The 17,713-nt window shown below is 39.0% G+C and overlaps 1 protein-coding gene across 1 annotated transcript in view; it reads left to right on the plus strand.

Annotated features, from left to right (window-relative positions):
* The window catches only part of LOC122658420 (aspartate--tRNA ligase, chloroplastic/mitochondrial), a 33,512-nt gene that overhangs the window by 12,356 nt on the left and 3,443 nt on the right, over window positions 1-17,713 (plus strand). The window contains exons 9-13 of the mRNA XM_043853373.1: window positions 8,218-8,413; window positions 8,501-8,688; window positions 8,785-8,856; window positions 12,088-12,186; window positions 12,296-12,376. Coding sequence (XP_043709308.1) covers window positions 8,218-8,413; window positions 8,501-8,688; window positions 8,785-8,856; window positions 12,088-12,186; window positions 12,296-12,376 — 636 coding nt within the window. The remainder of the gene's footprint in view (window positions 1-8,217; window positions 8,414-8,500; window positions 8,689-8,784; window positions 8,857-12,087; window positions 12,187-12,295; window positions 12,377-17,713) is intronic.

Genomic DNA, 17,713 nt, shown 5'->3' on the forward strand with positions numbered 1-17,713 from the left:
TGGAAAATGAGATACCCTTATTGACATTCTCTTTCCTTAGATTCCGATTCTGCATTGCACCGAGTTTTTGAGGATGGATTGCCAAATGCAGCCTCAGTATGCATAATACATTACTCTTCCATGAGTGCTTATTGTATTAGGAATACCACACCTTGTGGTAATGTTTATTGGTTATATTGCTGTCGTCAAATGTGTATCTACTATCTGAGATTATATGAACGACATTGCATACTGATGCCTAAAGGCCCTAAGCCCTGCATTTGAGTTGAAGCTGAGGTATGAATTTGTCTATGCATAACTGATTAAGTTGTTTTAGTTAAATACATAGCCACAAAATTTTATGCCCTATCAAGTAAGAACGCTTACTTTTTAAATTTATTGGTTATATTATGTGTAAATGTGTATTTGAAATATGTTATTATATAGAAAAAATATTTCTCATCCATCATACCAACTGTAACTCTTGTACACTGAAACCAATCCTTGTTATGGTCATGTTGTTGTTTATCTTGTGTAATGTAGTCCTAGATAGGTAGGAGACCTACTAGGAGCTAGGTAGATAAAGCCCTCACAAAGGTGCTGGCTGATTGGGGCAGATTGGGGTATTTTAGGTCAAATCTAGGGTTAGGTTTATGAGAATAGGGTTGAATTTTATATGGTCTTAATGGGCAGGACTAGGAGAAGCTAATAGGGTAGGTTTGAACAAGGTTTAAACAAAATTTAAAAATTTCAGAAATTAGGGTTAGGGTTTCGGGTTTTAGAATTTAGGTTAAAACTAGGGTTTAAACTTGGAATTAGGGAAAGGGGCTAAGGTCGAGTCCTAGGGGCAATGGGAAGGGTGCTCGGTTGTGATATGGTGTAATTCTGATGGCTGAATTGGGCTATACAGAATTTAGGGTTTTTTGGGGTTTTACAGAGACAAGGTAAATTAGGGTTTTGATGAACAGTTGGGGCTAGGGTTCAGGTCGAATGTAGGAGGTGGTATGAGGGGACTGTGATCTGAATTTGGTTGAATTCTGATAAGGGATGAAGGTTTGATGAAGCTTAGATGATCTAGGGTTTAAGGGAATCGATGGGGTAATGGAGGCTTGGGTTGGAGGATGAGAAGAAGAAGAGAATTGCAGGAATTTAATTCAACTTATTGGTCTTGCAGATCTGCAATAGCTGCAACTTGAAAACATAGTTCGAGAACTTGCGAGATCTCGCCGAGTTTCTCGGTTTTTGGAAAATCCGAGACGAGACTGCCTACGAGTCTCAAAAGTGCAATATCTCGGCGAGATCTCGGATCTCGGTTTCGACCCATTATTTTAACCCATCTACCACTTAAATACCTTACCTAATTGGACAAAACTCGACATATCTCGGCCAGATCTCGGATCTCGGGTCCAGATCTCAGGTTGACCCAAAGTTGAGGCTTCGAGTTGAAAAAAAAATAATACACCAACTCGGTGAGATCTCGACTCGTCTCAGTTTTTCCAAGAGTCGAGTTGGTACCGAGACCTGAGTTTTAGTACCTTGCTTGAAGAAGCTTGAAGAAGAACCTCCCGATCTATAAGATGCAAGGAGTCACTGGAGGTCCACCAACCCTTCAACCTTGATATGACTCACAAGACAATCTCAGAAGAGAGAAACAGCAGCAGCAGTAGCCAGCAGCAAAGAGACGATTTTTTTAAAACTTTAATTAGTGGGGTAGCCTCTCCCACGATTTCTATTAATAAGGGCCTAAGGGCCAAAATCCTAATACAATTTAAAATCTTCTCTCTTCCAAAATTGTGGAAGGAGTGTGACTTAATGAAATAACTCAAAGTAAAAGTCTTAACTACCCCTATTAACTTAAAACACTTCAAACTCTTAAACTAAGAAGATTCCTCATCAACCAATAGGATATAAGATCCTAGTAGCCAATAGGAACACTTAACTTAAATTAGACCAACTTAAATTGAACCAATTGGATGCAATCAATTTGAACCGGTTCAATTAAAGATATAAAAATATAACTAAATATAAAACTGAAATAAACCAGTTTAAGGCTCCTACTAAAACCCTATGATCATGGGGGCTTCTTCAGCTCATGAAGGCTTGGATCTGCATCATTGTGTGCATTTATGCAAAATTAACTGAAGGATGGTACGGTCCAAAGAAAATGATTTTGTGGCTTGCCATTCTGTATCATCAAGGATTAATGATGCAACCTAGGGTTTCAAAACCCTATTCAGCTCTCTTAGGGCCTCCCAAATTAACAAAATTTCCAAACAAACAAAATAGGGGTTATTCTGTAGTTTTTGGATTAATTCTGGACCCTTTGTAAAGGCTAACAGAATCTTGGTTGACTAGATGAATAATTTTGAAGAGAAGATCTTTTCTGGAAATTAGAATTCAGAATGGGGGTAACTTGGGAAAGAATTTAAAGAGGAGGGGCTTGTAAGCAATTGACAAAGAGTGCCCTTAATGTGTATATGAGAGTTGTTCTTCAACCTCATGACCAGAACAGGGTCAGTGGACGGTAACTATACTGACCTGTACACTTCCAGAATTCTAGGGGTTCTCGGTAGCTTGAAACACTGAAATTTAGGATGAGTTAGCCAATCCTTGCCCCTCTTTGAGTAAAATATTGGTTAAATCAAAGGTTTCAACAGAAAATTAAGAAAGTTCCCTGAAACTTACTGTAGCAGCACTATCGCAACCAGGTCTGAACTCTAGTTGAGATCTCACAGCCCTTGCAAGCTTTCAACCCCAAACTCATCTTACGGTTTCTTTTCCAGGAACTCCTTAATATCAGCTCATCTGGGCCCAATATGGAGGAGATATGGCTTATGATATGGAAGTTATACAGATCCATTTTTTAGGATCTATCATAATCGTGGGAGTTGTTTTGGGGGGTTATCACATGGAGATATTTTTTTTATAAGAGGACAGCACTTGTGGGCCCAGTTGAAGACAGATTTGGCAAGATTTTTAATGAGGCCTATCTTCAAGCCAATGTCACCTTGCGCGGAGGATCTCATTAAATTATAGGCGTGTGGTCTAATTTAAGTTGTTATTTAAGTGTTTTATTTCAATCTTTTAAGTCTTGTACTGTAATCAGGTTACTATATACAACCTGCATTAGAATTGTTCTCTTATGTATATACAACAACAACAACTCAGCTTTAACCCAACTAAATGGGGTCGGCTACATGGATCCTTGTCCTCCAAGCAGCTCTATTCGAGGTCATACTTGATACAAGGCCTAAGCTATGCTCTTTCCTCACCACTTCTCAAGGTCATTTTAGGTCTGCCCCTGGATCTTTTAGTTACTTTAATCTGAATCAAATCACTCCTCCGTATTGGAGCATCCAAAGGCCTCCGTTGAATGCCACCTCAAATGACTTTCTCGTAGCTTATCATGTATTGGAGCTACTCCCAAATCAACTCTAATATGATCATTTCTTACTTTATCCTTCCTAGTTTTACCACTCATCCATCTCAACGTCCTCATCTCTACTACAATGAGTTTATCTATATGATGCTTCTTAATTGCCCAACATTCTGCACCATACATCATAGTTGGTCGTATGAATGTCGTCTTGTCCTATAAAATTTTCCTTTTAGTTTTAAAGGAATTCTATGATCACACAACACTCCAGACGCATCTCTCCCCCTCATCCATCCTATTTTAATTCTCTGTGAAACATCATCCTGTATATCACCTTATTTATTTATGATTGAGCCCAAATAACTAAAATAATCACTTTGTTAATCTCCCTCTCATCAATTTTCACCACCTCATAATCCATCCTAGTGTAACCAAAGATACACACTATATACTCTGTCTTTGTTCTACTTATCTTAAAACCTTTTGATTCCAAGGTTGATCTCCATACCTCCAACTTGGTGTTGATCCCTGTATATAATTCTGTTACATACAATAAGAAGAGGGAAAATGGGTTTTAGAAACAGAACTATGAGATGAGAAAAGAGTGTGGTTGTTAACCATGTAGTTGTGAGAGACCTCGAGGTGAGGTGCCTGGGTGAGAGTGAGAGACTATCCTTTCCTTTTATTTTCTTCTTTCATATGTAAAAGAAAAGATTTAAAAAAAAAAAAAAAATTCCGCTTTACATACATATTTTTTTTGATAGGTTAGGTTTACATATTTATTTATCCTGTTGCAATTGATCTCCCACTGGTTCTTCCCTGGTTTGAGGTCGATTCTGTATTATTTGGTATCAAAGTTAAGGAGGGGTGGCAGACAAGATCAACAGTTGCTGCATTCTATTTCTGACTGAAGATTTATTGTGTGAATTTGAATACGCATCGCTACGAAACTCGTGGCCGAGTTTTTTTTTCAAGCTGAGGGGAGTTGACGCAGATTTTATGCGTGTATCTTACGGTTTCTTTTCCAGGTATTTATCTCCAGCTACAAGTTTCCTTTATTTTAGGAAACTGAAACTGCCATCTTTATGTCCCATGTATGGAGGAATTAGAGCTCTTTAAAATCAGCTCATGTGGGCCCAATATGGAGGAGATATGGCTTACGATGTGGAAGTTATACAGATCCTATCTTTTAGGATCTATCATAACCGTGGCAGTTGTTTTGGGGAATTATCACAGAGATATTTATTATAATGGACAGCACTTGTGGGCCTATTTGAAGATAGAATTGGCAAGATTTAGTGAGGCTTATCTTCAAGGCAACTTGTTACCTTGCGTGGAGGATCTCATTAATTATAGCCGTGTGGTCTAATTTAAGTTGTTATCTTTTAAGTCTTTTACTATAATCAGGTTACTATATGCAACGTGCGTTAGAATTAGCAAGTTTTATTTCTTTGTTCTCTTACATACTATAATAAGAGAGAAAAAGGGTTCCAGAAACAGAACGATGAGATCATAAAAAGATTGTGGTTGTTAACCATGTATCTGTGTGAGACAGGGTGAGGTGGGAGGCCTCAAGGTGAGATGCTTGGGTGAGATTGAGAGACTCAAATCACTATCTTAGCCTTTTATTTTCTTCTTTCATATGTAAAAGAAAAGAGAAAAAGAAATTTTGTTATTTAATTCTGTTTTCCCTATTTTATTGATCCTGTTGCAATTGATCTCCCACTGGTTCATCCCGGGTTTGAGGTCGATTCTGCATTATTTGGTATCAGAGCTAAGGAGGGGCGACAGCCAAGATCGACAGTTGTTGCATTCTATTTCCGATTGAAGATTTATCGTGCGAATTTGAATACACGTCGCTTCTAAATTCGTCAATGAGTTTTTTTTTCAAGCTGAGGGGAGTTGATGCAGATTTCCTGCATGTATCTTATGGTTTCTTTTCCAGGAATTTATCTCCAGCTACAAGTTTTCTTTATTTTAGGAAACTGAAACTGCCATCTTTTTGTCCCACGTATGGAGGAATTAGAGGTCATTAAAATCAGCTCTTGTGGGCCCAAATGGAGGAGATATAGCTTTCGTTATGGAAGTTATACAGATCCTATATTTTAGGATCTATCATAACCGTGGGAGTTGTTTTGGGGAATTATCATATGGAGATATTTATTATAAGAGGGCAGCACCTGTGGGCCCAGTTGAAGACAGATTTTACAAGATTTAATGAGGCTTATCTTCAACCCACTATGTTAACATGCGTGGAGAATGTCCTTAAATTATAGGCGTGTAGTCTAATTTAAGTTATTTTTTAAGTGTTTTGTTTCTATCTAAGTCTTTTACTGTAATCAGGTTACTATATACAACCTGCATTAGAATTAGGAAGTTTTTATTTCTTTATTCTCTTACGTACTTAAAGAAGAGGGAAAAGGGGTTTCAGAACCAAGACTATGAGATGAAAAAAAGAGTGTGGTTGTTAATCATGTAGCTGTGAAAGACAATGTGAGGTGAGAGACTCAATTCACTATCCTATCCTTACCTTCCCCCTTTTTTCTTTATTCTATGTCTGCCTTTCCCCTTATTTTTATAGGCATTTTTTCTTTCGGTTCCGGCTCTCCATGACCCCAAAAACATATTTTCTTCTTTCATATGTAAAAGAAAAGAGAAAAAAATTTACTATTTAATTCTGTTTTCCCTATTTTATTGATGCTGTTGCAATTGATCTCCCACTGCTTCTTCCCTGGTTCGAGGTCAATTCTGCAGTGAGTCGCCCTTAGTAGGAGTACTAACCCCCAAAATCTCTGGCTCAAACACTTGAAGTTAGTGTGAGTCTATCCTCTCTTTTCTCAGTCCAGATATATCATTGAAACAGAGTAATTATAAGAACAACTTAAACTCAGATTTCCTTAACAGCAGAGCACTCTCTTAATAATTGGGCATGACTCAAACGTCATTCCTCCATTACCCATAGAAGGCAAAACACTCTCTCTTAATGATATAATATGTATAAATTGGTATACATGTACCAAGAGGACTATGAATAAAATTGTGCACCCTAACAGAAAATCACCCATTGTCATAAAGACCCCCGATGTAACAAGGTGATGCCTATGTACCACGAAGACTATGTATATCCATTACCCATAAAAGGCAAAACACTCTTAATGGTGTAATTTATATAAATTGGTATAATTATACCACGAGGATTAAGTATAAAATTGTGCACCACTGCACCCTAACAAAAAACCACCCATTTTCATAAAGACACCCGATGTAACAAGGCGATACCTATGCAAACGCCAAGTTGTCGAAATTTTGATTTTTTTTTGGTTTCGAGTCTTTCAACAAAGGTTGAAATGAAACTAGGTGCGATACCTGGGTCTTATGGTATTACCAAGTTTCGGTCGAAATTTTGCACTTTCGGGAAAATTCCGACCATGTATCGGGTTTCGGTATCATTTCGGTCAAACCTTTTGTATAAAAATGCATGGTTTTGATCAAAATTTCGCTCTTTCGACGAAATTTCAACCATGTTTTGAGGTTTGGTATCGTTGCGCTAGTTTCAACTCCAAAAAGGGAAACTTCCTAGAAAACCTCAGTTTTTGTGTTTTTTTGCCAAATCACTCCCAATATCTTTGTAATGAACCATGTATGACATTTGATAAGAATGGTTTCTAATTCTATTTTTATACATTCCTAATGCATATTTTAGTTGTTTTAATTGAATTACGTGTTTTTTAGTATCAGATTTTGTGTAGAAGAGGTTATATTAAAGAAAGTATACTGCAGCTTACAGCGTACACTACCAACCTAGGGTTTGAAGCCAAACTACCGTGTTGAATTTGTTTTTTTATTTTATTTACAATCTAAGGGTTACACTATGTTAGAGGGCCTAAAATAGGGTTTCCCAGAAGTTTCGGGACCTAATTTGGCCATTTAGGTCTTGAAACAGCAGTCTGAAACAACAAAAATAAAGCATTGGGTCTTGAAAGAAGACCACACAGCACAACAAACCACACCTGGAGCCGAAACTTTCTAGGGGTTGGTTGAAATTTCGCAGTCTTACAAAATATTTTGGTTTCAAGTCAGATCGAAACCGAAACTTCGAACTTGGTTTTGAATTTTTGTGTGTGTGTTCTAGATGATACTTCATCCATAGAAGTGCTTTTCAATAAGATTTTTACAATTATTATGTTATAAGCGTCAGTCTCCATATCAATTTTAAGACAATATGACACTATGATGCTCACCAATCCTGTTTCAAGTTCAAATCACTAAAAGAGTGAGCACAATACAGGTAGGGAACAGGTTTTCTATCTAAGAAGGCTCACCTCCTCTTTCTCCTAAACCCCTGGACAACTACTAGCTCACCAATAACTATTTGATTCCCTTTTGGTTGTGGTAGGAAAGATTCCAAGCAGAAATTAAAAAACTCAACGAGAAAAAAAGACAAGAAAAAAATGAGGCATGGAATGGGACCTAGTTGGTTAGGCCTGAATCACAATATTTCCTTGAGGTACTCAAATTATATGGTATGTTTAGAACTTCAATTCATGTATTATTAGAGTTGAGGGGTGGGGGGGTGTTAATCTCAAGATTTGATAAATGCATGAAATTCTTGAATCAAATTGTCGGATTTTTGCACATAATTAAGATTGCAGCATCCATGACTGGTTCCTTTCCTCACTTTGTCAAAACTAGAAAGGGTTATTTCTATTCTGCTAACAGAAAGCTCTTACAGGCAGCAAATGAATTCTAAATTTTCTACCCTTCACATTCAAGTTTGTTATATGTTTCTGTACAATTTTCTTTGGTTTTATTTAGCTTTGATTTCGCAGCCCTTGAGAAATCCAATTTCTTTGCAAATCCAGGTGTCCAATGTTTTTTCAGAATCCACTTTCAAGGTTTTCACTGATGCCTTGGCAAGTGGTGGCATAGTCAAAGCATTATGTATACCTGCAGGTGCAAAAAGGTATTCAAACACGGCTCTTAAGAAGGGTGACATTTACAATGAAACAATCAAATCTGGAGCCAAGGGTTTGCCTTTCCTCAAGGTCTTGGACAATGGTAACTTAAAAAATTCTCAGTTGTATGTTATCTCTGTGAATATTAATCTCTACATTTTTAAAATTTGATTGTTTAAATTTTACTTAGGGGAGATTGATGGGATTCCTGCTTTAGCGTCAAGTTTGGATCCAATAAATAGAGAGCTTCTTCTGAGACTGTGTTCTGCGAGAGCGGGAGATCTTATCTTGTTTTCTGTGGGTCATCATACATCAGTTAATAAGACTCTAGACCGGCTTAGAGTTTTCATAGCACAAGATCTGGGTTTGATCGACCATGTAAGTTTCATGCTTCCCCTAAAAACATTTTAACCCACTCACCCATTGCATGCTCATTCTCTAATATGAATTGGCTGTTTGTTGTGTGACATCCAGTCAGCACACTCAATTCTTTGGATAACTGACTTTCCAATGTTTGAGTGGAACATTTCTGAGCAGAGGCTTGAGGTGTGTATTTCACTTCTTTATTTTGTTTTTGGTATTCCTTGGCAAATCTCTTTATATGTGAAGAAATCCAATCCTGAATCCTGATTCGGTTCTATATTTAATTAATAAAATTTTTCATACTGTTATAAGATGTTGCATCTGATTTGGACAAAGGGCCCTGTGTGTGTTTATCTGTGCAAATCTGAAAAATCATCCATATTCTTGAATTTGCAAAAGCATTCTATGTGAGGTGATTTAGGTTGGTTCTCTGTGATGGATGGCTTCATTTAATGGTTGTTTTGTCTAACCTCTCCCCAAAAGAGGGGGAAAACAATAATAAGGGTAAATTACATTAGGGTCCCTGACATTTTGGGTGAAACTATAATTGGGGCCCCTCTATAATAATCAGGTACTGACTTCAAATGTTGAACTTTGATTTGGATCCCTGATTGAGTTTCACTTTGAACATGACATTTTGTGTTTGCCCTCGTTGTTTAAGAATTTGTGATATCTGGTGCTTAAGCAGATCAGGTTAAAGTGTTAAACATATAAATTCAACAAGTTCCATTATCTTCTCACCATCTTGGAACTATCTGCCATTCTCCAGTGTCAAACGGTTGATTGGAATTAAGAGAGAATGAAATGATAGCGCACAAGTTACTTGTGCCAAAGAAGTGTTACCAATACCTGAAAAAGAAAAACAGGAAAATCCCCTCATGAAATTAAAATGGAAGGGTGAATGCAAGGTTCTAAATATTGGTTTCAAGGCCGGTTTTGATCCTGGCTGAAACCGAGATTTCACAGTTTCGACCAAAACCAGGTCGAAACCTGTTAACCTGGTATTTTTTTGGCCAAACTCGAAAGTCGAAACCTAGGTTTCGAGGCCCAGAAAGTGTTTTTTTTTTACCTTTTTTTTTGCTGCCTATTTTTAACATTTTACACCTATTCCATGAATTAGTTTCACAAAAAAACCACCCAAAATGGTACTTGTGGTTTCAACCCAAGTTTGCTAGGTTACGCTGAATGCTGTTGTATATGGCACTATTATAAGCATCGAGTTTGCATATAATTTAACTACTGGAAATGTAAATAAGCTATTCAAACTATCAAAACATACGTTAGAATGGAAAAACAAGCATACAATACCCACCCACTCATTTCCATGTGTAGTTTCTTGGCGGGTCCATTCCACAAGTTGTGTATGATCGAATAAATCGTAGCCACTCCTCGGAATGCACCACATATATATATTCCATGACATGTTTTAGGCCCATTTGTTCAGATAGTCGATGACTGCCCACCTATAAGCCCCATCATCAACATATCGGAGGTATCCTGACCTAGGGAATGGCTCATTGATACTGAAATTGGATGGAGCCGGCACAAATGGTTGGGCTAGATATGAGAAGATGCTATCGATGAAAGATGACCTACCACCTGACCCATCCCATTCTCAGTGCTGGGGAATGATGTAGAAGATCCACATGCCCACCACTGTAGCCACCCTCATAGCCACCATACCCTCCAAATGCTAGAACCGGTGCTCTCGAAAGGATGGTCCACCACCATATGGTCCATATCCACCATACACAACAGTTGACCAGACGCTCTCGAAGCCACTATCAACATGATGTGTTGGATTGGGCTTACTCCTGTGAAGGATGGTACACGTCAATGCCTTGATCCTCTACTCTCACCCAAACTCATGGTTTCCAGTATGCCTGACCAGCTCGATACATCCATGCCCATCCCAGTTGCCTCCTCAGGTTTGAACTGCCTGCGTGGACCTTGAGTGTAGCTTCTCCTGGTGTGTGCACCATGATCCTCATCCTATGTGGCATAATCATAGTCAGCCTTCCTTGTGAATTTGTCGGGCTCTGGTGCTGGCTTCGGAAGTTCGGATCCTACATCATCTAGTCCTCCTTACGTAAGGATGCTAATCTTTCACCATCATCATCATCATGACCCTGAGTTGGGGAAGGTGTGTGAGTGCCATTTGAGGAACGTGTCCACTCCTCTTTGTCATCATCTCCGCCAGGCTGAGGCTCAAATGGATGCCAGATCTGTGAGTGGTCTGTGCCCTCTGATCAAGGTTCTAAAACTCGGGTTTCGACCAACCAGAAACCGAGATATGGTCGAAACCTGTGATTTTTTCCCAACCAACTCGAGTTGGTGGTTTCGAGGCCTGGAAATGCATTTTTTAATCTGATTTTTTTGTAATGAGCCTATTTTTGACATTCTAAACACAATGCATGAACTATTTTCAAAAAATGGTACTTGTAGTTTTTGACCCAAGTTTGATAGTGATATTGTTCTTGGACATTGGCTGGAAACCAGGACAGACACTTATTTATGCCAAATATCATTTATGGAATAAATAAGTGCCTGTCCTGGTTTCCAGCCAGGTTTCCTAAAGTTTCGATGGGGATAAGTGACACTTATATAGTTATTCAGGTCGAAACTGGCGAAATATGGTCAAAACATGTCGAAACCAGTAGAAACCAACCGAACCCCTTAACTCGTCTTGGTTATATCTCGGTGGTTTCGGTTGGTTTCGACCGAGATCTCTTTCCATGCCTCTGATGCCATATAGGCATATACTCATCGACATCAGCTAATGCGGAATCGACCTTGAACCAGGGAAGAACCAATGGGAGATCAATTGCAACAGGAACAATAAAATAGGGAAAACTAAATTAAATAACAATTTTTTTTCTCTTTCCTTTTACATATGAAAGAAGAAATAAAAGGATGGGATAGTGATTTGAGTTTCTCTCTCACCCAGGCATCTCATCTTGAGGCCTCTCATCTCACACTCTCTCACAGCCACATGGTCGACAACCACACTTTTTTTTCTTTCATCTCATCGTTCTGTTTCTGAAACCACTTTTCCCTCTTCTTATAGTATGCAAGAGAACAAAGAAATACAAATTTCCTGATTCTAACGCAATTTGTATATAGTAACCTGATTATAGTAAAAGAAGATAACAACATAATTAGATCGCACGCCTATAATGGGGGAATTATGATGGATCTTTGATTTGCACGGCATGTTTTAAATAAAGTGCCAGCTTTTTCTTTCTTTCCCTCCCCACCGCCCCCTGATAAATACAGTTGATAGAAAGTTAGCAAGTACTAGCAGTAGTGTATTTCCCACATGAATGCCTCTTCTGGTTATGGAAAATCCTATGTACTGCCTGTCATTTTGCTTATGACATGGTCTGTAATGGAGGCCTTGCTCTCGTTCTACAGGCCTTGCATCATCCTTTCACTGCACCAAATCCGGAGGACATGGATGACCTTTCCACTGCTCGTGCTTTGGCTTATGACATGGTCTATAATGGAGTTGAGGTATTTTGCATGCATCCTCCATAGCAATGTTTTTCCCCCTTTGGTAACCTCATAGTGGAAACTTTTATCCATATTTGCTGCCTCCTTGTGTCTCTTTTTATGTTATCAGATTGGTGGAGGAAGTCTGAGAATTTACAAGCGTGAGGTCCAGGAAAAGGTTTTAGAAATTGTTGGTATCACCCCAAAGCAGGTGAGGGAATCTTTTGTATACTTTAGTTGGATCTTCTCCAACCTTCTAAGTGCACTCCATTTTCCTTGCATGCCTTTTAACCGGATAAAGTTGAAACATTCTTTTGACCAAGTCTTATATAGATTTTATGATCAACCACTCTTAATTTATAGATGTTCTTTGATCTGCATTCATGCTTGTGGATGGGTTAAACAGAGGATGATATTATGTGCTGAATGCCTTTATTGAGTAGGGGTGTGTTAAATTTTATATGATGTACAGTATCCGTTGGGTACACAGCTTGGCTGCAGGGCCTATACAGCTTTTGGGTTGGGACTTCTTGGACTTGAGACATTGGAACTTACAGCGCCTTCCATATTGTAATGATTATAATTATTGTTATAATTTATATGGGAAGGAGTTTGCTGCCAAGCTGCGTGGCCCCTGTGCCAGTGCAGGGCCAATGGGAGCATGCACACGAGCATCCAAGGGGAGGGGTGGGGTGATCATTTCACTGCCCCATGTGAGAGGGTGTAGGGAGGCGCTGTCGGGCAGCGTTCCTTTTCCCAATTTATGTTTAACATTGTCATGAACCATTGGATCAGGCTATAAGACTGCTCAGATCATTTCGACACTGATTGCTGGCCCTCAATGGTCTTAAAAAATTGGCCTAAGGTCCTTCTGAAACTGTTGACTTGTCAACCACAGGCTCTTCAATCCAAATGGTCGGGTTGTTTAGACTCGGCAAAAAAATTGGACCATTGGACTGGAAGTCATTTGGATTGGAAGTATTTATTATTAAGTGTATGGGGGATCGGTTCCAGGCTGTGTGGCCCCTGACCAGCGTGAGGGAATCAACAGGGGTGGGATTTTTGCCTTTCATGGGGGCGTGCGTGTCATTTCACCCCTTCCGTGTCTAGGCGCAGGCCCCACACAGCCTGACAGTAATCTTTGACCCTTATTAAATATTATTTTTACAAGTTTTAACGAGAGAATTGCACAGGCTGAATTTTGAATACTAGACTTCAAATGTAATAATATTGTGCCCGTACACCATGCCAAAAGCAATGTTTTGGTCAAAAGGCTGCTTCCTACATTATCTTTCAATAATAACTAGTATAGTTACTGCCATTGGACCAAATGGCCAGACTGGCAAAGCTCCAACCTAAAACACAACTGTCCAAAGTCTAGTCCAGTTTTGAAAAATATTTGTTATTTACTAAAAATATAGGAAATAATTTTACAACCACTCAACATAAGATGGTGGTCCTGGACATGCGCCTCACTTCTCAGAAGCATAGGATAGGTGAGCCTATTTGCCCTAAGATAAAGTGGTGGAGATTAAAAGGAGAGTCCTTTATTCCATTTACGGATCAAGTGGTCAAACAATGAAAGTGGGACCTTGAGGGAGACCCTAATTTGATGCGGGACGAGTTGATGGCCTTGCATAAAGAAGGTTGCTAAAAGGGGTTCTAGGGGAAACAAAAGGTATACGACATGCTCCTATAGAGACCTGGTGGTGGGATGATGAGGTTCGAGCAGCCATTAGGACCAAGAAGTCTTGCTTTAAAACATGGCAAAATTCTAAAGAAGTAGAGGATCTAACAAGATACTAGCTTGCCAAAAACGAAGCTAAGAAGATCATGGGAAAAGCAAGGGCGAAGAAATATGACGATCTCTATAATATTCTGAATTCAAAGGATGGGGAAAAAATTATTTATAAGATTAGCTAAAGTGAGAAAGGATGACCAAAGATTTAGACTACGTTAGATGTATTAAAAGTGAAGATGCCAGAGTACTAATAAAGGATGAGGACATTGAAGAGAGGTGGAAAGAATACTTCTACGGGCTTCTTAATGTAAACTTCACGAGTGATAGGGTTGCGAAAAGCGACATTATTCATAGGAACACCTCTTCGCATAGATATATACACAAAATTAGGATGGCTGAAGTAAAAGAATTTATAAGAAAGATGAAAGTAGGCAAAGCTTCAGACCCAGACGAGATCCCAATTGAGGTGTGGAAAATCGTAAAATTTTGTGGTCTATCTTGGCTAACCAAGCTATTTAACAAGGTTATGACCACTAGGAAAATGCCAGAAGAATGGAGGAGAAACATTATTTTTCCAATTTATAAAAACAAAGGAGATATTCAGAACTGTAATAAGTTAATAACTATAGAGGCATAAAGTTATTGAATCATACAATGAAGTTATGGGAGAGGGTTATTGAAACCCACCTGAGAAAGGAGACTACTATTTCGGAAAACCAATTCAGATTTATGCCAGGAAGATCCTTGATGGAGGCATTTTTCTTACTTAGGAGACTAATGGAAAGATATAGAGGACAAGAAGGATCTCCATATGGTTTTTATAGACCTAGAAAAAGCCTACGACAGAGTTCCTTGAGAGTTAATCTGGAATATCCTAGAGAAGAGAAGGGTGTCATGTAAATACATAGACATAATTAAAGATATGTATGCTGATGTGGTGACTAGCGTTAGAACAACGGGGGGGCCGGGGGGGCCAAGGTAGTGAATTCCCAATCTCAATTGGGTTACACCAAGGATCAGCCTTAAGCCCTTATTTGTTTGCGCTTATCATGGACGACCTAACCAAAGACTTACAAGATGAGGTCTTATGGTGTATGATCTTTGCAGATGTGATGTAGATCGCAAGTCCATATGTACCTGATGAGAGGCAGTCTGGTCTGATGATGTGGCAAGTGTTTTGATTCAATGGAGCATCACCTAAGGCAGCCCCAGCCCAGAGAGAAGCATGAAGAAGATAATGGATCAAGACCCAAAAAAAAATAAAGTTACTGTTCACGTGAACAGTGATTTGGGGGCACATATGGACAACTTTGTTCCTATTTTTGTTTAGCTAAGTTAGTTTACCTTGTTTCTATTTCCAGTTTGGTTGTAATAGGAAATTAGATAGTTTCTCAATTCAGTTTTAGCTAGTTAGTACTAGTTTCTAATTTCAGATTTAGAAAGTAGGCTTAGCTTTTATTTAAAAATCTCCATTTTCTTAAGCTTCTATTTCAGTCCTTTGTTTCCTTTTAGTTAGATTTAGTTTCTATTTTCGTTTGGTTTCTATTTTTTTAGACTTTCTATTTTGTGAAGCTTAGGCCAAGCTATAAACAGGCACCATCAGTTGTACTTGAATTCAGACTTGATTAATGGAATTTCTATTGCTTGCTTGCAAGTGTTTGGTCCGAGAAGGCTTGTGTTCAACAGCTGAGATAGCTGTGGGTGAGAGACCCAAGGCTGAGATAGCCTAGCCCCTCCTATCCCTATCCCCCCCCTTCATCTATCTATATCCCCTTCTTCTTCTTCTTCTTATCCTTTATTTTTCATGTTCTTCTTTCATATGTAAACAGAAAAAAAAAAAGCAATAAAAGTCTCAGTTTGTTCATCCTTATTGTGTAGATCCTCGCTGCAATCAATCTCTCGCTGGTTTCCCTGGTTTGAGGTTGACTTTTGCATTAAGATGATATTGTTTTGGTAGATGAGACAAAAGCAGGGATTAATGCCAATGTGGAACTATGGAGATCAATCTTGGAATCAAAAGGTCTGAAGATAAGTAGCACTAAGCCCGAATGTATGATGTGTAACTTTAGCCACTCTGGGACGGATAATGAGGTAGTGAATATTGGTGAGAGGAAGATCCCGCAAAGTGATCACTTTAGATATCTTGGATCAATCGTAAACAAGGAGGGTGACATAGAAGACGACGTTGCCTAGAGGATTAAAATAGGGTGGATGAAATGGAGAGGTGCGACCGGATATCTATGCGATCGGCGTATCCCTTTAAAACTGTAAGGAAAATCTTATAGGACTGTCATTAGACCAGCTATGATGTATGGTGCAGAATGTTGGGCTGTGAATAAGTGTCATATAAATAAACTTGGTGTTGCAGAGATGAGGATGCTGAGATGGATGTGTGGGAAAACTATGAAGGATAAAGTTAGGAATGACCATATTAGAGCTGGATTGGGAGTAGCTCCAATCCATGATAAACTTAGAGAGAGTAGTTTGAGGTGGTATAGCCATGTTCAACGGAGGCCTTCAGATGCCCCAGTTCGGAGGAGTGACCTGATTCAGATTGAGGGAACCAAACGAGCCAGGGGCAGGCCTAAGATAACCATAGGAGACGTGGTGAAGAAAGACATGTTTAGCTTAGGCATTGTACCTGACTTCAAATAGAACTGAGTGGAGAGCAAAGATCCATGTGGCCGATCCCATTTAGTTAGACTATATGTTGTGATGCTGTTGTTGTAATAAACTCCAATTTCAAGGCCTGGAGCAGAATGTTGGAAGTTATGAAGCGGTATGTAGCTAGGAAGGGTCGATGCCCTAGAGTTTGTGTTGATGTTTTGTGCTCCTTCCCTTTACTTGCTATGTTAATTTTTTGTCTCTACTAGGATCCATGTAGTTGACCCCATTAAGTTGGGATAAAGCTTTGTTGTTGTTGTTAAAGGGCATACTCAGTGCACGAGGCTCCCGCCACTGCGGGGTCTGGGAAGGGTCATAATGTATGCAGCCTTACCCCTGCTTTCTCAGAGGGGGGACATTAATTTTACAAGGGGAAGAAGAGGAGAAATCAAAGTGAAAACGCACCAAAGTAGACTCAAGGAAAGAAAACTAAAAATAGAACATTAAATTATGCAGCATTTGTATAGGCGTATAGCCTATGAAATAGGATGTGACGATGTGTCCCAATTTACATGGCTAGTCTGTTAACTCCTTCTTTGGCAAGGTCATCAACAAGAGAACTTGTCAATGTAAGCATCCAAAAGAATGAGGTATTCCACTGGGAAACTAGAGATCAGGCCTCTCTAATCAAGTGGGATAGCCTCCCAGATCACCTCTAGCCAGTATGAGCAATCCAATGACTAATATTGAATCATCTTTTATCACCTTTTTCTGAAAACCTAGATAGTGCCAATCTTAGTCTTAAAAGCAAAAGCTCTAACCTCCAGATTCACTGAATCTGCCTGAGGAAGCCCTAACCATACACCACAAGCTCTCTCTCAAATCTGCTCTCATTGTTATTGTTGTCCATGTTATCCTTAATTCATGTATTGAGTTTTTCTCAAACAAATTACATGACAGCTTTTGTGAAGCTTTAGACAGCTTGTGTAGGCCATAGGATTAGTGTGCCTTTGAACTTTTATACATGGCTAGTCCACATGGTTCCTTGTCTATCCTAGTGTGCTTTTGAACTTCTACAGATGGCTAATCCACATGGTTCCACATTGCCATTCAGTGAATTGATGGCTGAAATACTCAAAAGAGAAAATTCACCAGATGGTGGGCTATATGGTTGATTAATTTGACGTATAGAGAATCAAAAGG

This window comes from Telopea speciosissima, chromosome 4, assembly GCF_018873765.1.
Source record: "Telopea speciosissima isolate NSW1024214 ecotype Mountain lineage chromosome 4, Tspe_v1, whole genome shotgun sequence".
Classification (NCBI taxonomy): domain Eukaryota; kingdom Viridiplantae; phylum Streptophyta; class Magnoliopsida; order Proteales; family Proteaceae; genus Telopea; species Telopea speciosissima.